This window comes from Chaetodon trifascialis, chromosome 19 (assembly GCF_039877785.1).
Source record: "Chaetodon trifascialis isolate fChaTrf1 chromosome 19, fChaTrf1.hap1, whole genome shotgun sequence".
Taxonomy (NCBI): domain Eukaryota; kingdom Metazoa; phylum Chordata; class Actinopteri; order Chaetodontiformes; family Chaetodontidae; genus Chaetodon; species Chaetodon trifascialis.
Window position 1 is genome coordinate 5,190,146 of NC_092074.1, and position 23,603 is coordinate 5,213,748.

Below are 23,603 nucleotides of genomic sequence, written 5' to 3' on the forward strand. Positions count from 1 at the left end.
GGGACATGCCTGGAACACCTCCCTAGGGAGGCGTCCAGGGGGCATCCGATAGAGATGCCCGAGCCACCTCAGCTGACTCCTCTCGATGCGGAGGAGCAGCGACTCTACTCTGAGCTCCTCCCGGGTGACAGAGCTCCTCACCCTATCTCTAAGGGAGCGCCCCGCCACCCTGCGGAGGAAACTCATTTCAGCCGCTTGTATCCGGGACCTCGTACTTTCGGTCATGACCCAAAGTTCATGACCATAGGTGAGGGTAGGAACGTAGATTGACCGGTAAATCGAGAGCTTCGCCTTTCGGCTCAGCTCTTTCTTTACCACGACAGACCGATACAGCAACCGCATTACTGCAGCCGCTGCACCGATCCGCCTGTCAATCTCACGTTCCATCCTTCCCTCACTCGTGAACAGGATCCCAAGATACTTAAACTCCTCCACTTGAGGCAGGAACTCTCCCCCAACCTGAAGGGAGCAAGCCACCTTTTTCCGGTCGAGAACCATGGCCTCGGACTTGGAGGTGCTGACTCTCATCCCAGCTGCTTCACACTCGGCTGCGAACCGCCCCAGCGCATGCTGAAGGTCCTGGCTCGAGGTAGCCAACAAGACAACATCATCCGCGAAAAGCAGAGACGAAATCTGCCGGCCCCCGAATCGAACCCCCTCCGGCCCCTGGCTGCGCCTAGAAATCCTGTCCATAAAAATGATGAACAGAACTGGTGACAAAGGGCAGCCCTGCCGGAGTCCAACAAGCACTGGGAACAGGTCCGACTTACTGCCAGCAATGTGGACCAAGCTCCTGCTCCGGTTGTACAGGGACTGTACAGCCCTCAACAGAGGGCCTCCAACCCCATACTCCCGGAGCACCTCCCACAGAATGACGTGAGGGACATGGTCGAATGCCTTCTCCAAGTCCACGAAGCACATGTGGACTAGTTGGGCAAACTCCCATGAACCCTCAAGCACCCTGTGGAGGGTATAGAGCTGGTCCAGTGTTCCACGGCCAGGACGAAAACTGCATTGTTCCTCTTGAATCCGGGGTTCAACTATCGGCCAGATTCTCCTCTCCAGTACCCTGGAATAGACTTTACCAGGGAGGCTGAGGAGTGTGATCCCCCGATAGTTGGAACACACCCTCCGGTCCGCCTTTTTAAAAAAGAGGGACCACCACCCCAGTCTGCCACGCGATGCTGCAGAGGCGTGTCAACCAAGACAGTCCTACAACATCCAGAGACTTGAGGTACTCAGGGCGGATCTCATCCACCCCCGGCGCTCTGCCACCAAGGAGCTTGCGAACTGCCTCAGTGACTTCAGCCCTGGTGATGAATGAATCGACCTCCAAGTCCCCAGTCTCTGCTTCCTCTACAGAAGACATGACAGAGGGATTGAGGAGATCCTCGAAGTATTCCTTCCACCGCCCGACAGTATCCCCAGTCGAGGTCAACAGCTCCCCACCTCCACCGTAAACAGTGTTGACAGAAAGCTGCTTCCCCCTCCTGAGGCGCTGAACGGTTTGCCAAAATTTCCTCGAGGCCGACCGGTAGTCCTCCTCCATGGCCTCCCCGAACTCCTCCCAGACCCGAGTTTTTGCTTCTACAACCGCCCGAGCTGCCGCACGCTTGGCCTGCCGGTACCCATCAGCTGCCTCAGGAGTCCTATGAGCCAACCAGGCCCGATAGGACTCCTTCTTCAGCTTGACGGCATCCCTTACTTCCGGTGTCCACCACCGGGTTCAGGGGTTGCCGCCACGACAGGCACCCCCGACTTTACGGCCACAGCTACGGACGGCTGCATCAACAATGGAAGTGGAGAACATGGTCCATTCGGACTCAATGTCTCCAACCTCTCACGGGATCTGGTTGAAGCTCTCCCAGAGGTGGGAGTTGAAAACTTCCCTGACAGCGGGTTCCGCCAGACGTTCCCAACAGGCCCTCACGGTACGTTTGGGTCTGCCAAGTCTGTCCTGCTTCTTCCCCTGCCAGCGAATCCAACTCGCCACCAGGTGGTGATCAGTTGACAGCTCAGCCCCTCTCTTTACCCGAGTGTCCAAGACATACCGCCGAAGGTCAGATGATACGACTACAAAGTCGATCATTGACCTCCGGCCTAGGGTGTCCTGGTGCCATGTGCACTGATGGACACCCTTATGCTTGAACATGGTGTTCGTTATGGACAAACTGTGACTAGCACAGAAATCCAATAACAGAACACCACTCGGGTTCAGATCGGGGAAACTTAAAAACAGCAAAAAAAAAAAAAAAAAAAAAGCAATGTTGACTATCAGCAGGATAGCTGTCTCTCGTGTTAAAGTCTGATGTTTTGTTGGCACATCCATGCACCTCCACCTCCACCTCCTCCCTACACAGACTTTGTTGCTTTACAACAAGATCTCCTGACTTCCTGCTTTGTTCCTGTCATAATTGCTACTGCAACTAGAGGGCTTTGTCACTTTGTTTTGGGGCACTTGTCGCGAGGACTGGTGCACTTGTTCTCCTTCAGAGTCTTTGTTGCTGTTCAGATTCTTCAGAGTTCGCTCAAACAAGTGTCTCTGACTGAAGTTCAGTTGAGTTTATTTTGCAATAATAGAAAGCAGATGTTAAATCACACGAAGGTTAAAGGTACAACGTGTAAGATATGGCCAGCATATCACCGAAGTAACTTCTAACTGCAGCTCACTATGTTTTTGCTATAGCTATTTTTGGCTGTAGCCACTAGCTATAGCCACTAGCTGCCATTAACTACTTTGCTCAATTAGCCATGCAGCTCAGTTATGACAGCATCAGACTTCATGAACCTAGTGACAATTTTGTCATGGCTGACAAATTGCCAGCATCGTGGCCAATTATGAACGACAATCGAGCGTCTACGTATACCTGTGTAGTTTCACATGCTAAATGACCTGTCGGGCACCATCTGGGACCCCCCACAACACCCCCATGAAAAGTCTAGCATGACAGAATGTGGTGAGTGTGACATGTCCCATGACATGTCCCTTAGAATTGATCAATCAGGTACTCTCCAGCATGCAGTCAGGCAAACATAGTGAGGGTATCGAGGTTGCTACTGTCAGGTGGGACAACGAAAGAGAGGAAAAGTCCATTGTCCATACTCTTTTTCACCACACAAGACCCGTAAGCATCACACACAACGCCTCTGTCTCCATGATTGGCAGCTGCTTCCCCCGCCTCCCTTATGACATGAGAACCGGTCGTGAAATTAGGTATGCTGTGATTGGCCGGCATTATAGGTGCAGTCTTGCCAGTCACCCAACCAAGACATGGAGAGAGTTTATTGCACTAATATCGTTATATCTGACACGGTGACCATCGTCAACGTCAAAAATACCATGTTCCATTGGCATTAGCTGACTGGAGTCTGCCCTGAGTGAGAGCTTGAAGCACTTGAGGATTGTCAGTGTCAACAGACCCAGGCTCAGCAGCCTCCCAGTGAACACAACCGTAAAGATACATGAGTTCAGGCGAATATTACCATCCATCCATCCATTTTCTATGCCGCTTATCCCTTTCGGGGTCCCGGGGGAGCCAGAGCCTATCTCGGCTGTCAACGGGCGAGAGGCGGGGTACACCCTGGACCGGTCGCCAGCCGATCGCAGGGCACATACACACAACCATTCACACTCACACTCACACCTAGGGGCAATTAAGAGTCACCAATCAACCTAATGAGCATGTTTCTGGTCTGTGGGAGGAAGCCGGAGTACCCGGAGAGAACCCACACATGCACGCTTCACACAGAAAGGCCCGACCCGGGAATCAAACCTGCGACCATCTTGCTGTGAGGCACGCGCACTACCTGCTGCTCCACCGCGAATATTACCAGTAAAGAGTAAAAATCCACAGTAGCATGCTTGATGGTGCTGACTGACTGGATTTAGTGAGGTGAAATTATCACGTGTGACAGTAAATATTATCCAGTATACTGCATGGCTAACAGCTTTGCAAAGGTTGTAAATTACAGCTTTTCATCAAACACATTATTGTCATTAACCTCTGTCATCGTCCTTGCACTCATTGCAGCCAAGCAGCATCCCTCCTTCTCTGCTGCTTGTATTATGTGATCCGAACATGAGGTCACCCCACCTCCTCCCTCCACTTGTCTGGACATCAGTAAAAGCCCAGTCACACCAGGAAGTGGCCTGGAGAAATTCACCCACACTTTTTTGGTCCTTGAAGCTTGTGACTTCTGCCATTGACTAATTGCAGGGATTGTTTCTGAATGACTGAAGCTAATGTCCCTGGTAGTTTATTCTCAGGCTTTTCTCAGGAAGAGTTAATGGAAAAAAGTTCTTGTGGTTTATTCATAACACTTATTTGTAGCACTGACCCCTGCCTCATGACTGTCTGCAAAGCATCATGCTCTTTAGTGAGGCAGTTAATACTCTGTAAAACAAAAACAGAGTGCATGAGGTCTAGAAATTTCAATTACAGGTGCATATCATGTTAAGGAGCCCGGAGGCAAAGGTTTGATACCTTTTGGTCTTTAGTTGCAGCATAGAGGTCAAACCTGAAAGTACGGAGAAATTCTTGTTGAGGAGAGAACATTTGGAGCTATAATTCCTGTTGTTGCTCTTCTCAACAACGCTTGCAGGAATAATTCTGGAGGCATATATCTTACTTTGGCGCTATCATAAGTTTTGATGAGTAAGAGGAGGACATTGTAGCAAACAAGTATGATCAACAAAATGTATTTGATTTTTACAAATATTTATACTCTGCACTTTACTCTTGTGTAGTTACCATTTATCTCTTTTTCAGGAACTCCCTCTTATGAGAGACAATCTGTTCTTTATTACATGTCTTCCTCCTGACTCGGCCATAGATTTATGCTGCTGTGAGCCCGACAAAGGTTATCCACAGTGCGATTGCTCAGCCCCCCCATCAACACTGACCGCAATGAGTCACCTCCACCAGAGTGACGAAGGAGGGGAAAGGGGCGGAGGCTTGTTTAATGACACAGGGAGAATGGGAAAGCAAAAAGGGACGGGCAAGGCAAGTGTGAGGGACAGGATGATGGGAAGACAGGTATATGGGAGAGAAGGAACAGGAAAGAAAGAACAAATCTCATCTTCTCCATTAAGGCTGCTGCATTATTCACCATCAGAGAGGGGGAGAAAAATCCTCCCCAGGAAAACCCCCAGTCAATTAATTAGCAACTTCCCACACGTGTAAGGAAGGAGGAGAGAAATGCCAGCGGAGGTGTAAGGGTAAGGTCGGTAAGGCCTTAGGGAGTATGAAGGGAAGTGAGTGTAAAAAAAGAGAAGAGGAAGAACTGAGATGGGACGATGGAAAAAGAAGAAGAGGGGTAAGCTCTCATGGCTAGGAAATGGTGATGTTTGCACCTGTTTGGAATACACTTAACCACTACTGACACCTTTATATAGTCTATCAAAGGAATAGTTCAGCATTTCCTGGGGGGAAGTATAAACTGCTCCTCATGAAACATTTGCAGCACAGACTCTTCCTAACACAACAGATAGTCATGATCCCATTTTTGTTGGTATATGAATTAAACAAATAATGTGTTGACAAATTATTCCCAAAATGTTGCATTATTCTTTCAACATTACTTTGGAAAATCTAATTTGTGCACAAGTTAAATTGTGCTCAAGGTAACATATTTAAGCTAGTGCCGGCAGTGGTTGTGTGTTTACATAACCATTCCATTACATAACCAAGCGTGATTTCATCACTTCTCTTTCCAGCCACAATTTTGAAGTGCTAAGGTCATTAGTTCATATACCGTGGCTACATGACACATTGATGTTTTTGGACAACAATGGAGCTCTATGGCATGATAAAAGAAGATGTATCAGGCTTTAGATACACACACAATACTTGATCATTGAATTGATGGTTTTGGTATTTTTATGAGATTTTTTGACAGTAATATGTGTGTGTGTGTGTGTGTGTGTGTGTGTGTGTGTGTGTTGTCTTTCACTTGATTTCCGTTGCAACACCAACACAAGCAGCAATGCAGCAGCTTTCATTCATTTTAAAGGAAGCATTCCCTGCTTGGCTGGTGGCCGGTGGCGGTACTTGATGCTGAGGGCTGTGTTTTGACTTGGGGGTAAACAGAAGTTATGTTAAAGGAATTTGTGAAGGGGGGAATGCAGCTAGAGGTGGAACTAAAAGAAGGGCAAGAGAGGATCATAAGAACAGGTGGAGGGGAGGTGAAAGATCAGACCAGGTGAGGGGTGGAGCGAACATCCTCAAGACTGATGGAAGACACGGATGTAAGATGGAGGGTTGCACAGAGAAATCCCCATTTAGCCTGGAGGGCTGTATATTTCCTGAAATGCCATGTCAGCATGGTGGCGCATCGGCTGCGACAAGTGCCAATGATTAATGAGAGAGAGAATGACTGCTCCGATGTCATTTAACGAGTAGCTATATTTTCTGATGAAGACCGCTTTGCTGTGCATTCCGGAGGTTGTTAGACTCTCAATGCGCAGACGTAGGCACCTTTTACCTCCAGCTAACACAACCCCCCCACCACCACCTTTATTTATGTACTTAATGGTATAGAAATATTTCATGACAATCTGTGCCATAGATCAAGGTTTGTTGACACAGACATACAGTAGCAGTAACGTCAAGGAATGCTGAAGTAGGTTGAAATCCAAGTAAACCCTGTAGTCTCCATTCACCCTCTAGTTCAAGGTTCAGAGGTGAAACAAAAGATGCTAATAACACAGGGCTGCCCAAGCTAACAAGGCCTTACTGTGTGTCTGAGAGTCTCAAGCTGTCATTGGCCTCTGAATGCTTAGTACAAACCCCTGCTTTCTTCAGCCCAGCGTGGCATCATTTATTCAGACAGAGACACAGCTGGGATATAGCATTCGGCCTGTCGCTCCCTCTTAAGACTAACACTTATGACCTTTAATATTTCAGTGCCACCCACTAAATGCAAACTTTATGACAGCTGGTTCGAAAACAAAGAAATCACGAGGCAGCATATGTTATTGAAGTCACAGTTTAAAAAAAAAAAAAGCAGATCCTGAACAGAACAGTAATGCAGTGGATGGAGCGTTGACTGTATGTGTAGTGTATTAATGTATGTAATGAAGCATTCAGCAAGCAGATCAAGAGGTGGCACTACTGTAAAGGTCCTTCATTCTCTTGAGAGCAATTTGCACCATGATAGCGACAAGCCTCCACTGAGCTGGAGGTGAGACCTCAGCAACGCTTCTTTCTGAGTGACAGGAAGTAAAGTCTTCTGAAATCACTCATAGCAAATCTGTGATTGGACAATAACAACACTGTGTTGTCCTGTTCACTGTTGTCTTGAACCTTGAAGAGGTATACAGGAGATGACCCCTGGCAGTGGTGAGTTAAAAACAGATCAACACATATTGTGATAAGGAAATCATGTAGAAACAGTGAATAATTAAAAATTCCATAAAAGCCTTACTCCCATACACGTGCTAAACAGTGGTGTCAATATTAATGCTGTTATGAAAAAGCTTTTCTTCCCTCATGCTGTGTTGAATAGCTTTTCCTTATAGAAAGTGTCCTGCCATTTACATTTGGGTGAGGAGTGGGAGAACAGATGACAAGCAAATGTAATGGACAAGCATTAAACCTGCAGCTCAGGCAGCAAAGCATAAGATCGTACCTCACCAGGAATGTTCTTGTAGCACAAGCACCTTAGTCAGAATTTCATGGCACAGCTAACACTGCATGTACAGTGATCATGGTCAGCTATGCTGCAGCCATTGTTATTTAACACTGTGCACATTATGCAGGCTTCTAGCTAAATCACAGCTGTTTTGACTCTTTATGAGCCAGATCCTGAAGCAGGTCCAGTCTTACAAGTTCAAAGTGTAGTAAAAAGTGCAGAGGCGATTGGGGCTTTGCCATCCAGGCTCTTAGATTTTTACTCATTGCTTGAGAAGCTTAGGGCAGCAAAACCAGTGTGATCTTTGACATCACTTTACGGACCAGCTTTTTATATAATTAATTCTGCATTTTATTTTGACTGGATTTGCCTGTTTTATATGCCCACTGTTATCATAGCTTTATTTTAACTCGTGCCTGTACTATACTGTATGTTTTTCTTCAGCAGACTAAAAATTGTACTAAAACATTCTTTTTGTGTCAAAAGCATGTTGGGTGGGTGGGTTTAAAAAAAAAATCAGATTTTCCATTCTGTGTTTTCTTCACAGATTTCCATGCCTCTTTGCAAGTTTTTGTCTTGACTGCACTGCATACAAACAATTCATGTTAGTTTACTTAAAATCATAAATTAATAAATAAGATAAAATGAATTGATATTTGCTTTTGTCAAGTGACACTAAAAAGATTTGCGTTGTTTTCTGTGTATGAGACTTCCTCTTTGTGTGTGATGTGAGTAGAAACCTTAAAGCACCATTTGTGCTATCAGAAATGAATGTTGTTGCAGTCATTTCAGTAGTGGAAAAACATGCACATATGCATTGTTGTCCAATGGGAAACCATGTTAAACATGTATACCAGGGGTGGGGAACCTTTTCTTTATCAAAGGCCATTTCCGTTTTTATAACATCCTTCAAGGGCCATACTAAGTTGCTCATCACATATATCACGCTAACTTCTGTAATGGCTGAAACTGCTTCTTTTTAGTGAGGCCTCTGATGTCAGATGGTCGTGATGAGAGGTAACAGACAGACACTGAGCCACAGTAATTCAGCCTTCACCATTAGTCCCTACGTCATCAAGCACTTGGTGTCACTCGCACATAGCTAGTACCACCTATATTGTGAGGATGTGTAGATAAACTGGTGTGACAAGGGCTTAAATCTGTACTAACTAATAACTCCTAGCTGCTCTGTGGCTGGACATTAAGAGCAGAGTGACCACACTTTGTTCTGCTCTCTAGATTTAAGACAGAAGACATCATTGTTGTTTCTCTTCTGGGAAACACTGGAGAATATCCTGTAAATCCCCCACCCACTGTCACCCCTCTGAATGGAACAGCCATTGAGCAGGCCCACTGCCAATTAAAAAGGACAGACTGACAGATTGGAGTGTGGCGTAAAATGGGTGGACACGCTGACAGACGGCTGCTCTGGAGGTGATTCATGGTACGTGTGTGTGTGTTGTGGAAGCACAAGTGACAAGCACTCCATTCAGGGACTGCCAGTACAACTACAAAGAACAGACGAAGAGGACAATCTGTGCTCGGGGAGTATGACACAGAGGTATGTTTTATCAAGTTGAAAATCCTCCCTGCATGTACTGTATCTGCCACCTGTAAGTCCCGCTCTCATAAGGACATTGCTTGGTGCTTTCTGTTCTCCCTGCAGATACAGTGACGTGATGCTAAAGCATAAGTGAAGCTCAGGGGCCAGAAAGATGCCAACTCTGCACAGGGTTTCCTCCATCCCCCACACAGCAGTGGTTGACTTCTATCATCTACCTTCTTTTTTCTGCTCCCTGGCTCTACAGCTCTGTCTCTGTGGAATAAAAGCTCTTTTCATGTGGGTGAGTGGTGGAAGAAACCCAGAAGGGTATCTCTTGCTCTCCCTCTCTCCTGAACAACTTTAAATCCAGTCCCTTGGGGAGTTGTTATGTACTGCATCTGCAGTTTCATAAAACATGCTGTGCATCGTCCTGAAGTGCAAGCACAACTACAGGTTCATACGCTTCCTACATCAATTATTAACACTGTGCACTTGTGCTTCCACGGTTATAACTAAACAACACAAAGAACAAAGTCAAGCAAGAATGGACACATACAGCACAGTTTAACAGACATATGGTGCATCAGAAAACTACAACAAAGCAATGTCATATCAATGTGCACATGCTCCTTCTTGCTGATTGTAGTATAAGAACTCATAAGGCAATGTCAGCAACTCATAGATGCACCAATGCCTCCGGTAAAGTTTGGCAGGGACAGTATGCAACCTCCAAAGCAATGGTTGAAATCTGCCATAAAATGGCAGAGGAAGGAGCAATCATGCACGACTGATGATCATGGAGGAGCCAGAAGGGAAAAGGTGAAGGACGTCTGATATGAGGACATGGATTCTTGTTTTCACTCAGTTTCCAAACACAATTGAGATAAAATGTATTTATTTACATCTCCAAAACAGAAGACACATGAACCAATGAATTGTGTTTTTCTTTACACAAATAAAGATTCAGCTGAATGCAGGAAATTAAGTGTTTAATGCTCAAAATTCCATCGAGGGTGGCGCTCCAGGCCTCAATTATCTGCCTAACCCAATATTCAAATGGAACTTGCATCCTTGATCACAATACCAAAGTAATCAGAGGAAAAGATTCTGTGTCAAACCTGGCACCATCACTGTGGCAATAGTTGTTGCTGATTTTCTAGTTTTATTTAACAGAGACAAGGTAGCTGCCCCCTGCCTCCAGTCTTTATGCTAATCTAAGATAAACATATCCATACAAACAGAGAGATAGGGAAAGGGGATTTTCATCTTGGAGACAGAAGTGCACTTAAATAAGTCACAAATGGGCCAGAAAGATACCTGTTGAAGATGCTTGTTGGCTCTACATGGAGCTTTTTTTTCAGTGTAGATGGTAGACTATAGATGATTAAGTCTAGGAGAGCAGGGTGTGAAGGCCAGTTAATGACACCCAATTTGGGTTAAGTGGGCTTACTATGAAGAGTGGAGGACTCATTAAGGTCTAGTCTGCAGGGAACAGTAGAGTACAAGCAGAATCAATCGGTGACATCCACTACCAAACACTCATTAAGCAAACCCTGTAGATTTTTCTGCCAAGTCACATTGATAGGCAGATGAGAAAGTATCATCTTATTAAGATTTCTGGAGAATGAATGGCCCGAGAGGCTGCTAAATTTAGCTAAAACTGCATGAAGAAGTCTTTCTCTGAAGATTAATGGTCATTAGAGGAGAAGCTGAAGTGAATAAGACCATGAATCCAGTGACAAAAGGCCTGTGTTTTTGTTCTTGACATAATTAGGTGGAGTCTGTGTCTGTGTGCATTTTAGACGGTATTAGCTGTGTCAATCAACCAATAAAGGAATGACAACACCTGCTATGCACACCCTGCAGCACTTAGTTGGATGGATTCAGCAGATTTGGATATGCTGTCGTGCAGGAAGGAGGGGGCATTCATTAACTGTCACTATTCCCCAAAGTTATTGATAGAGCAAAGACAGAAATAGAATTATAAAACCTCACGGAGTTGCAGGTATTTTTGGAATACAAATGACACTTTGCTGATAATCCTTGTACTGACTGTGAGCTATTTTCAGCAGACAGGTGTGTGTATCCATGTGATCTTCAGTATAAGAATCAGTTGCCTTATATACACCACATGCAAGACATCAGGAAATGTAAATGAAGCATTTTTTGCTTTCTGGTGAGGAGTTACATGAAAAGATCATTGTCTGTTAAACACAAGGCTACAGCCACTGTTACCTTAACTTAGCACAAAGACTGGAAACAGAGGAAAACAACCAGCCTGGCTTGGTTTCTGAATGTATAACCAAACAAAATATAATCTGCGAATTAATGATCTTAGAGGTGATGGTAAGTCAATTTTGTTATTGTACAGAGCCAGCCTAGCTGTTTCCCAGTTTCCTGATTAAGCTAAGCTAACTGGCTGTAGCTTCACCTTTGCTGTATGAACATGAGAATAATATCAATCTTCTCATCTAATAAAAACAGTAAGACAAAAACAACAGCTGTTTGTCATGGTGTTCTGAAAATGCAATGCAGTGCTACATGGGCTGCCCTATAGAAAATGAGTTCCTCTATGTGCCTCTAAATGGTTAAATAGTTGATGGTTCCCTGTGTGTTTTTTATTACAAAGGTGTAGTTATCTGAGACACATAATGGGCCAATTTTAACACAGTTTGGAACTGTTTCACAATAAATGACCATAAATGCATCATGGCTTTCTGCACACGGGTGCCCAGCTGAATGCTTTGTGTTTTGTTTTGCCCCTGGCCCTCCGACAGCCCGAGTCTGTCGCTGCTTTACGTGCCTTACTGTCTATTAGTACTGTGCTGCTGCATTTCTTGATCAATGTACACAACTATGCATTTTTTTCAACTGTATGATAGTTTTATGTCTTATGTTGCAAGTATATTAGTGTTGTCAGTACTACCAAATATCAGGCTTCCTCAGGGGTAGAACCACATTGGACCTATCCAGCTCTGCCAATAAGGTCTCAGGGTATGCTAAAATGAGTGAAACAATACAGTACAAGTTGATTTCAACCCATTTCAGCACATGGCTTTTTTCAGTACAGTGAGTCCAGTAATACACACTACATAGAGATGCCCTTCTCTCATCACTCCTACAGCGTAGACTGAAGATATTTTCTTTTCTGCAATGATAAACTCCTGCACATTTGAACCATGAGAAGATTAAATGGACATAAGGAAACATTCAACCCTAAGTGTAATCACATTGTGGTCTGGTCACCACTGGAAAATTGCCATGCTTTGCTAAAACTCCCTGCCTTACACTTTCTATGTAAACCCATATTCATAAAGTACCTTTGAATTAGCTGACAAGAGGGGACATCACTAATCCCATGCAGAAACACCTACAAAATATATATATATATATATATATATATATATATATAGTAGGTGCCCATCAATATAATTTCTTTAATTGCAAACCAACTTTTTTTTTCAACAACCAGTATATTGCAGGAACTACCTTCACTTAAAATTACTGTTTTCAAAGGTTGTATTTGAACATTTCAACTGAGCAACTGAAGCTCTATACTGAAGAAAATGATGCCATGATGTGTAAAATATTAAATAGTGCCAACAACATTAAGATTCCTGTGTGTTCCAGCCAACATAATGTTCATGTGACCTGACTAGCAAACTGAATGCAGAGATGCCGATAGAAGAGGGCCTCCCAATGAGCTTTCTCCATACTAATATACTAATTCAAGATCTGGATCCTGACCCTAATTCAAGGAGTATCACTGTCTTTAGAAAGCACAAACTTTTCTAACTAAATTTAATGATACTGATGCTCAGTGAAAACACATAATTGAGATGCAAATTACTTTCAGGAGTCTTGCTCAGTTGCTCAATGGGGTACCCATCCAAAACCATGAAATTCTAACTAGTCTACAGCTATTTAGCCAGCAAGGTAGGAAGCTACACTAAACCTGCCAACTGTGAACAAGAAAATTCAATCTTTAGTTGTTCATCATACTTTGACAAGAATGGTTTTGTTGTCAGCCCAGTTTTGCCAGTTAGCTAAGCTGTGTTCTCATGGGGAAGACTGAGGTTTAACACAGCAAACAAGAAAAATTAGCCTGCAGATGATGTGTGTGGGTGTCATTTTGTCAATGCATATTTGTAGACAGATGCATGAAAAACTGTCTTTATCTGTGGATTTTTGTGGCATATGCATCTGTCAGTTTGTTTGTGTGCATAAAATTGCATTGAAGCATCCCAGTACAGTGTGTGTGTGTGTGTGTGTGTGTGTGTGTGTGTGTGTGTGTGTGTGTGTGTGTGTGTGTGTGTGTGTGTGTGTGTGTGTGTGTGTGTATGTGTGTGTGTGTGTGTGTGTGTGTGTGTGTGTGTGTGTGAGAGAGAGAGAGAGAGAGAGAGAGAGAGAGAGAGAGTCTTTGTGGAGGTGCTGATGAATGGCTCTGATTAGCACTGAGGATGACACTGGAGCCTTTGGAGCACCCTGCAGGATTACAGGACATCGCCAGCATTTGCCACTCAGGCAGAAAATCACTTTCATAAAGTGACACAGACCCCACACACACATATTCACATACACATACACATACTCAAAGACATGCAAGCCAAGACACATTCAGAAGCACAACTCATTTGAATGACTGAAGCCAACACAAATATCCACACGCTTATGCACACATACAAATACACAGCTTAGCTGGAAATTATCTACACTAAAAAACATAAAAAGGTTGGTATGTTTGATTGATTCCATCCTGTGGTTTAGTGGTGTCAGGTCGCAAAACATAAATGCTTTATTTTTAGTCTTGTGACATGTCAGTAGTTCAGTGGTACATTTGGGTAAAGCTTTCAGAATCAGTGTTATGGTAAGAGCAGCCCTGCAAGATAGCCAGTATCTAAATATTTTACACAAAACTTGAACGTCACAAGTAACTCCTTCAAACCTTCTCTTACAGCAACCAAGTTAAGGTAAACCATATCACTCAACTAATCAAGTGGCAATATAAACTTATCCACTCACTTGAGAGGAAGGGCTTGGGTGGAGGCCATTGATGCTAATCAGTCTGTTGTGTTCTTCCATATGGGTTTTGTGTCAAAAATGAAAGGTTAAAAGATGAACTTGATTCACGGGATGAACTCAATAATTCTGATTCATATTTTCTAGCCATCAGGCTTGAGAATCACGCATGCAAACAGCGCAGGAAAAAGGCTTGCTGTTCCCACCCTCCACTCACCTCTTGCCCTTCAGAATCTCTCATGAGATTAATATTTGCTCATTCCTCGTGGCTCAAGCTCTGTCTCCTTCCATTGCCTCTAAAATAGAGCCCATGCAGTTAGGCCGAGGGGGCACTGGTGAGCCAGACTGATTCCTCAGCCCCATCTAAATGCAGAATGCAAATTCAAGACACCCTCTGTTGGAATCAATTTACCCTGCTTCTTTTAGCTCTGGTTGACTCTGGTGCAGGGGAAAATTGTCGGGATAGCAATTTGGCCTTTCAATCTCGTAATCCCCTGGAAGAGCTTGAATCCCCGTTCAGTAGTGCTCTGCATGGGACAATCTTAGGGTGACTATTCAAGTAAGTATTATCTTCACACTGAGGACGGGGGTTGAGAAACGCTGATGTAGAGAACGAGTAACTACTTGCTGTTAAACTTGCTTTATAGGAGTGGAGACACTAGTTGGAGCGAGCTGAGCAGCCATTTTTGGTATGAACTGACCATAAGAACTTCGCTTACATTCAGACATCTAAACGCCTTCACTTCCATTAAGTCCACTTTTTTTTTTTTTTGGTCAGTTTAACTCTTACATAGCAACCTAGTTGCAGAAATATTAAATTAAATCAGTGTCCATCCACTGGTCTGTTATGCACTCCCTGGATGTTGTTTCTGCCATGGATCTCAGTCTATCTGTCCGTTTGAAATCCTTTTGTCATGGTCTTGGTGCCTCTGTAAGTCTGTCCTCTGGTTTTCAACCTCAGACTAATGGTCAAGCTGAACAGGTCAACCATGAACTGGAAGTAGTGCTAAGGTATGTAACAAAACAAATGCCACAAATTCCTTATCCTGGAGCTCCCAGCTTTCCAGGACTGAATATGCCTAAAACTCCTTTACAGATGCAGCCACGGGCATGTTCCAAGGTGTGGAAGGACACCCCACTTCACTCTGTTGACACCATCCAGAAATACAAACCAGATCAGAAAGTTTGTCTTTTTCATCTTTTGTTGAGGAATGCATAATCCATCCATCTGCTAAAAGACTTAAGTTATCCAGCACTATAAGAATCCACCCTACATCCCATGTCTTTCAGTTGAGGCCAGTTTCTGTGGGCCCTCCAGCCATTCTCCTTCCTGCCATCAAGAATCACTTGGCTTTCATTCTCCAGCAGCTGCTGGATGTGTGCGACTGGCCTCATCAATTGGAAGGACTACAGTCCTGAGCAGGAGACCTGCAACCACGTCACCCAACCATGGACTCTTCTCTCATCAGAGATTTCTATTGGCCACATCCTGACAAGCCTGGTCATTCAACTGGAGGGTCTCATTGGGTGGGGGTGGAAAAACTACCAAAAACAGTTTTCCTCTTCCCATGTGTGTTTTGTTTTTCCCTGTTTGTGTTTATGTAGTGTGGGTGAGGCTTCCCTCCTGGCTCCAAGCTCTGCTCCTCCTACACACCTGCCATTCATCAGTTCATCAACCTTGGTTCTTCAGCCACTCATAGCCATAGCATTCAGTTTACCAGTGTGGTAGTAACACTGTGGCCAAGTTTAAGTTTTGTCAGCAGTTTTCTTTGTGTTTTTCTGAATGCTGTCAAAATTTGTGTTTGCCTATGCTTCAAGTTCTTGTCCTTCCTCACCCAAAGTCCATCAATCTGTGCTGCAGCAGACAACCAAGCTCTCTCTGTCTGCCCAGCTTCACCATAAACTGTGGATCAGCTCTCCAAATCCTCTTTTTTTTTTTCAAATAAAATAAAGTCCTTCTTATAGGTCCAGCAGTCCAACTGTCTTCAACACTTGCCCCTCCTCAGACATATTCAAAATCAACATCCTTGCATTTCTCCTCCAGTCAACATGGACAACAAGACATGAATTTACAAGGCTGAGAAGTAGCAAATCATATGTGATCCACAACACCCTTTTTATAAGGACGTCTTCAAAAAGGCCATTTCATCCTTATCTTATGTTTTAATATATAAATATATTTTAACCAACACTGATCATTTCAGATATTCAGTAGAGTTTGATATTTTTGCATTCACATGCAGCTAACTTCTGTATTTAAACATCAGTTTTTTTCCCTGTGGTTTGGCTCAAATCCAGAGTCGTGAAATATTTATGTACAGTATCTCACTGACAACATCCACCATCAATTACAGTAAAAAAAAAAAAAAAGCTGTTATGTGCACACTGGTTTACTGCAGAACACTGTCATAATACTATCAGGTTACTGGTAGCGACCCTCTCCTCACTGACCAGAGACTTAGGTTTCTAAAGGAGGCACTTGGCATCCCATCAGAGGCTAAATGGAATGTGGTCACTGTGTGGCCTTTAATTAAGTCCTTCCAGAGGGGAGGATTTACTGTCCTGGAATGAGAAAAGAATGAGTACACAGTATTTTCGTGCCCACTTAGAGCAGTAATCCATAAAGCATTTATGTTACTGCAAACTGTGCGCACAGACGAGGATTCATGCATTAATAGATGCATATGACGTTGCACTGGCATGAAAACAGATGGTTGAATTTGATTTTTTGTTGTGCCAGAGGATAAAGCATTAACATTTGATATAATGCCTCTTTTAGAATGTCTTGTGTCCCATTTCCCATGACACTGCATGGGCCACTCAAGATGGACTGGATGGCTGAGCCAACCATAAGTTCTTTCATACCAATGCTTTGTGTGAAGACAGAGGCCTTTTGTAAAGGCCACTCCAGCCCAGCTGATAGTGTGCCACAGTAGAATGTTGTTCATCTCAAGAGCTCAGCAGTGAGAGCATTCTGAGGAATGAGTTTTTGGAACGTTGAACAGCTCAAAAGTCTAATGATTTATTCAACGAAAGTGCACAGACATGAATTCTGAAGTGGTCTTTGAGCAGGTCTAGTGAGCAGTTTTGGAGCTTTGTCACTTAAATCTGCAAATTCATCCAAACAGCTCCTGACAATCAAAGGAAACATATAAAAACAAATAACCCTGCTGTATCTTTTGCTCAGGATGCCTGTTTGGCATGCTGGTGAATAAGGTTTCTCTCATGCCAAGAAATTATTCAGGTGCAGAGGTAGCGACTGTACATGCCCTACTTTTTATGCTGTTTCTCCACAGCTGCCGCTCCAACAACAAGAGGTGCTGCTTGGAAAATCAGGCTCTATGAAGGCAGGATTAAGGTCTGGGTCATTAACAATGACATCAGTCTCCAACAAATGAGATCTTGGTCTGGGAGACTTTTCATTGGCTTCCTTTGTATACAGACTGGGAAAGGGCTTCAGTGATGTAAACCCAAGATAATACAAATGGTATTTACAGTGTTACAGGCATGAGTTAATCCTAATCCTGAGCTGTAATTGATTTTTCAGTGATAAGATGTTCAGTAGAAGATGTTAGACCAGGACAAGGTTTAATCCTTGTCTGTGAAACTGGTCAACAAGCAGCCAGCTGGTATAGCGCTTATTGTTATTAGCACAAATTAAAGTTTTCCACTTTGTAAGTGGATTTTAAGAGGAATAATAAAAAAAAAAAAAAGATTTATCCCAAAGCAGGATTACCAACTGGGCAAAGCAGGCAATTGCCTCAGGGTCCCAGACCCTCAGGAGGCCCCAGAGGTCCCAGGTTGAGTGTGTGGCAATTACTTTGTGGTAATTTGATTAAATTAAAATTTCTTTGGTAATTTGAAATGGTAAAGGTCTTAGGTGGCTCCTAATTTTTTTTTTATATATATACATCAAAGCAGAAAGTGTGCTGTGGAGAATACTGGAGGAGAAAGAAAATGTGTTACAAGCTCGGTGAGTGGTGCTTTCACCAAGGTGTGAGGGTCCAACTGAAGGTGCTATTGAGTTGCATTATGGGAAGTGTAGGATGCTTTTTTTGGAGGTGGACCCATGTAGAGACTAAAAGTCAGAATATCATCAGTGTTGCTTCTTTGAATTTGACAAATGTTTTTCAAGTTTCTCACAAATCCCTTATTTTCTTTTTTGCCAGTATGAGACTAAATACATTTAATACTTTTAATATTTCAGATAATATCATGCTGACATGATGCATGTTTGTAAACAGATGTGCTTCTTATCATAAACCTGGGGCAGGATAATATTCCATCATCAGAATACAGGTTGGTTTATAGGGTTCATGGGCAAAATAGATTAGGGAAACATGTGGGAGGGGCCTGAAAGGGGACCCAAAGGTCATTTTTGTCCCAGAGTCCTGCAGTGGGTCAAACAGGCTCTGAATTTACCTCCCAACTATGACAAAACCAGTTTTCAAAATTGTACCCATAGAGGAGAAGCACCTCGCAAACTCAACTTCATGTATTTGCAAGGTGCATTACGCTGTATTGATGACTTTTATATTATAAAACTGATGCAATTCATCATGATCTTGAAACTAGGGCAATTCAGCCTCCGACCATCTAGATGGATATCTCTTGAAACTTGAGCATTTCACTCACTCCTACATTCATAAAATGAGTTGCGGGAAGGATGTTCAAAATACACAACTCAATGGACTGCAGGCAGTCTAATCAACCTCTACAGTTCAACAAACAGCAGCCATATTGTCTCATATAATGCCCATAGCAGACAGTGGAATCACCATACAAACAAAAAACACAGTCTGGATACAGTAGCCGGGATGTACTGATGATGCATTAACATGCACTGACACTGGGAAAGAGGACAATGACATATCCTGAAAACCAACAGCATCAAGACCATACTGATGCGTGGTCTTACACAAAAGTACATGTACCTTGTTGTTGTGTGTTCTGAGATATTGTCCCCCGAAAGTAAATGAAAAGCAGTTTCTGAAAATGCCTAAAAACAACATAATTTATGTAAAAGACATAGACATCTAGCAGCTGTGTGGATTATGACTCTATACAGAAGCAAAGGTGGGAGTAGCAAAACCTTGTTATACAACCTCAAAGACCACTGTTTTTCTCTGTATTCTACCAGGACCTTTACCCATGACCCTGCTAACTGTGACAAATAATTATTTTAACCAAATAATGATGTTTCTCAGACTCAGCAAGTCAACTACCTTAACCATAGCGGCATCACAAAACATGTCATATGAACCATTTTTGTTTTGGAAGGCACTGACTAATAACAAGCATTAGCTCTGAAAGGAAGTAAATCAGTTATTTGTGAAAAGAAAACTTTGGTGTAAAGAAACAAAAAACATGATTTATTGCTTTTTTATATGAACCACATTAATTTGAAGATGGTGCTGCTCAGCAGCAGTGCACTACTGTAGCAGTACTGCCACTGGTGGTCGGCTCAAAGCCACTGATGAGTCAGACTGAAATGCACTGGTTTTAAGAAGAAAGCAGTGTTGCTGAAGCTTTGAGGCTTGAAAAACACTTCCACCAAAGAGATGACTCAAGGTCAAATCTTATCATCTATTGGAAAATACAGCATGCCTGCCATCACTGCCGTTTGACCTTGCCCATCAGAATGGCTGTTAAATGGACTTCAGACAATGATCATGTCCATCCACATAACATTCTCGCACTACCGATAAATAATGTAAGTGATGGAATAGTGTCAAAAATAGTCTGGACACTGCCTTATGCATGCGGCTGCTCTATTCTTTTAGTGACAAAGGCACAAAACATGGAGTGAACGCCAGATTCCACATCAAATAATACTACTGATTAACAGAAGTGCTGATGGCTGGAGTTTGTTTGGAATAATGTCCCAGTGAATAGCCTTTAAACAGACATGTTATTTTTGAGAGAAAAATCAGGGGGTCTGTATTGCCACCCTGCCTGGCCTGGCCTGTATAAAGCACTCTGCAAGAAGCACACAGCACAATGTGGGTTATCCCCATTCATGAAGGCAACACTGACTCATCCCTGCGAGTGCTCTCGGTCCTTCAGCCACCTGCAGGAACATTTTACAACTCTCATGTTGCCTGTTGCCTCCACTGTTCCTAAAATAACCAGGCAGCAGCTCCCTCCCTCCCCTCTGCACCCCGCCACATGGTTACAGTTAAGTACATAAATCAGGCGCCACCGCTGGTGTGAGCGCTGTAGAGGCAGACAGGAGGCACACATGCACTTCACGCCGCCGCGGCTCGTCGCTGCTACTGCAGCCGGTGCAGCGAAGGAGACTCGCAGCCTTTTCCATCACACGGAGGCGGAATGGCTTGAGAGCGGGCGACACGGACTCGTCTCGACCGGCTGATGCGCGATGATTCTCTGACTGTCTGCCTGTCTGTGTGTGTCCGTCCGTCTTGCCGCGGATTGCTGCAGTGCTGTTTTTCCAGGTGTTGTGGTGTGTGTGTGTGTGTGTGTGTGTGTGTGTGTGTGTGTGTGTGTGTGTGTGTGTGTGTGTGCGTGCGTGCGTGCGTGCGTGTGTGAACGTGTGTGCATGGTGGTGGTGTAGCCTGGTGTAATTCTCTTACGAATTGGACTAAGCCGGGGAACGGAGTCTGATGTCACATGTGCTTCATCGGAGGAGACGGGGCATCTGCAAGCTGGATTTTGTGGAGGATGCTGCGGCAAGTGATACACAGAGGGCTCAAGGCTTCGTTCTACTGGCTGGGTTTATTCGTTAGCAGGCATCCCGTTTTCTTCCTCACTGTCCCCGCGGTGCTCACCATCATTTTCGGATCTACCGTGCTCAGCCGATTCAAGCCGGAGACGGACCTGGAGGTGCTGGTCGCCCCTACTCACAGCCTCGCCAAGATCGAGAGGAGTCTCGCCAACAGCCTGTTTCCTATCGACCAGTCGAAGCACAAGCTATACTCGGATTTGCACACCCCGGGCAGATATGGCAGGCTGATCCTGCTGGCCAAGTCCGGGGGGAACATCCTGGAGCTGGCCGACCAGGTCCTGCAGGTCCACAAGCAGGTGTTGGATTTGCGCGTCAATTACAAGGGATTCAATTACACGTTCGCGCACCTCTGCGTCTTGAGCCACAGGGACAAGCGCTGCCTCCTGGATGATATCATCACCATCTTCGAAGATATCAGACAGGCTGTGCTTTCCAACAGCACTTTCCATAAGGTGCCGGTGAGCTATCCAAACACCACATTAAAGGTGAGATTTTACACACTGCAGCTCCTCTTATATGCATGTCAGACAGGTCTGTGCACGCTGTCCCCCCACCAAAAAACCTCTTCATCAGAGTCGTGGTGACAGTGCAGCAGCAGTCAGCATGTGAATAGCTGTAGCAGGCTGGCCCTCGGAGCTTGCCATAATTTCTGAATGAACGCAATGGACTTGTATTCGCTCCGGCTGTGATGTGGGGCTGCAGATTGCAACATTTATCAGCCGGAGGGGGAACCCTCTCCATAACACAGACAGCCGGCTTTGCAGTTTTCTCTCCCTTGTTGGTGCAGGTGAATTGATTGGCTGTATGAAGCCTCTCTGCTCTTACACACACACACACGCGCGCGCACAGGGGTATCCTGTCTTTTTTTTGATGCAGTGTTTCCCCTTTGCCTTCTCCTGTCTGCACATGCAGCATGACATGGCTCCAACAGCTAATAGACTCCCAGGAATCCTGCTGGCCCGGATCCTGCTCTCAGTTGCTCAGTGGGATCTGACTGCACACATGCAGCCATATCAATCACACACAAGCTTTTAGCAGCAGTAACAAACAACCAAACATGTCAAGATGGTGCATGAAGATACAGGTGCACATTTAGGAGCCTCAAGTGCAGATGTGCTCTGCAGATGGAGCGAATTGTGTGATCAGGCTTTTATACTGACAAGCTGATGCACACGTGCATGATTTGCAATAAATACTATTTGCCCAGATTTTTGTGTTAATACAATTTACACCAGTTGTCATCATTATTGAGTGCAGTGCGAAGTTGCAGGTGAACTTGCTGCATGATGGGAGCTTTTTGTGAAGGGGTAAGGCATTTTTTATCATTCAGTATTGTACGGCCTTGAGGCGGGTTCACACTACTGTACAGGTCCGATAGGGACACGAGCACACGTAAAGTCAATGTAGCAACCAGCTTATACAGCACTGGGTAATTAGATTATGAAATACACACTGCTTTTTCCCTGTCTGCCACACACATACGGCGGGCTCACACTGACACAAGTGGATATCAGAAGCCTGCTCTCAGCATGGCGGGCTGTAACTTCCATTGAGAGCTGCCACAGCAGTGTGAGCAATCCCCGCAGCATCAGTGTCTGAGTGGAGTAGTGAGGCCATTCATCGTCCTGTTGCACACTGTTTGGCTCCTGATATTCAGGTGAAGGGACACAGAGTGTGTTCTTGTTTTGGATGACAGGTTGGAATCAAATATGTGTTGTGAATTTAGCTGTGCCCTGCGATCGGCTGGCGACCGGTCCAGAGTGTACCCCGCCTCCCGCCCGTTGACAGCTGGGATAGGCTCCAGCCCCCCCGCGACCCCGAAAGGGATAAGTGGCATAGAAAATGGATGGATGGATGGAATTTAGCTGGTTTTTTTTTGCATATTCCCACTTCTTCCATTTTAAAGCATCATTGCGCTATATTTATTGCCTCTGCATATCACTGCTGTCAGTGAAAACCACGTATCTTTGCATGTCTCACATTGTCCCATGGTTGTCCGATTGGTAAAGGGTTAGTACACCTCAAAATACAATTAGAAACCTGAGCTTCTGATGCTGCAATCCAGTTTCAGTGGAGTTTAGTCTGTGGTGCTGAGTCTTTGAGGTTACATAAGAAGTAATTCCAGCGAGGACTGCTCACAGTGAGTCTGTGATTTATCCTGTGGAATGGGACATCGTTATTGGAAAGACAAGTTACTTAAGAGTTTTTCTAGTTTCCACTGTTTGAATCATTTCTCAAGCAAAAAATGCCAAACATATTGATGGCTCAGATTCTCAGTAATGAGCATTTGCTGCTCTTCATTGAAGACCTTGTGCCCTAGGAAATCATGATGACCATTTCTCTGTTTTCTTATGTTCAAATGATTAATGGAGAAAATAATTGGCTCATTGACTAGTTGCATTTAACTGCTTTTTTTCTTTTATTTTTTGCCAAATGATTCTGATTATTAACTAGGATTGGGTGATGGTCTCTGTTTTCATATTGTCCAATTGTGTTTATTCTAGATCGCCAGGAGGTGATTGCCAGGGGATGGTGAGAGTAGGAGGGGTTGGGGGGATTACATCACAGCATACCAGTGAAATGCCAGCATGGGCAACTTAGTCCTAGTGTCAAAGGAAAACTTAACATCTTGCATTTGGGGATATTATGGGTTTTACGCAGATG

At 44.3% G+C, this 23,603-nt stretch overlaps 1 protein-coding gene across 1 annotated transcript in view; it reads left to right on the forward strand.

The window, feature by feature from the left end:
- Nucleotides 1-20,268: 20,268 nt before the first annotated feature.
- Nucleotides 20,269-23,603, forward strand: part of ptchd4 (patched domain containing 4) — a 45,967-nt gene continuing 42,632 nt past the window's right edge. The window contains exon 1 of the mRNA XM_070987938.1: nucleotides 20,269-21,424. Within this exon, the coding sequence (XP_070844039.1) occupies nucleotides 20,825-21,424 (600 nt within the window). The 5' untranslated portion in view covers nucleotides 20,269-20,824. The remainder of the gene's footprint in view (nucleotides 21,425-23,603) is intronic.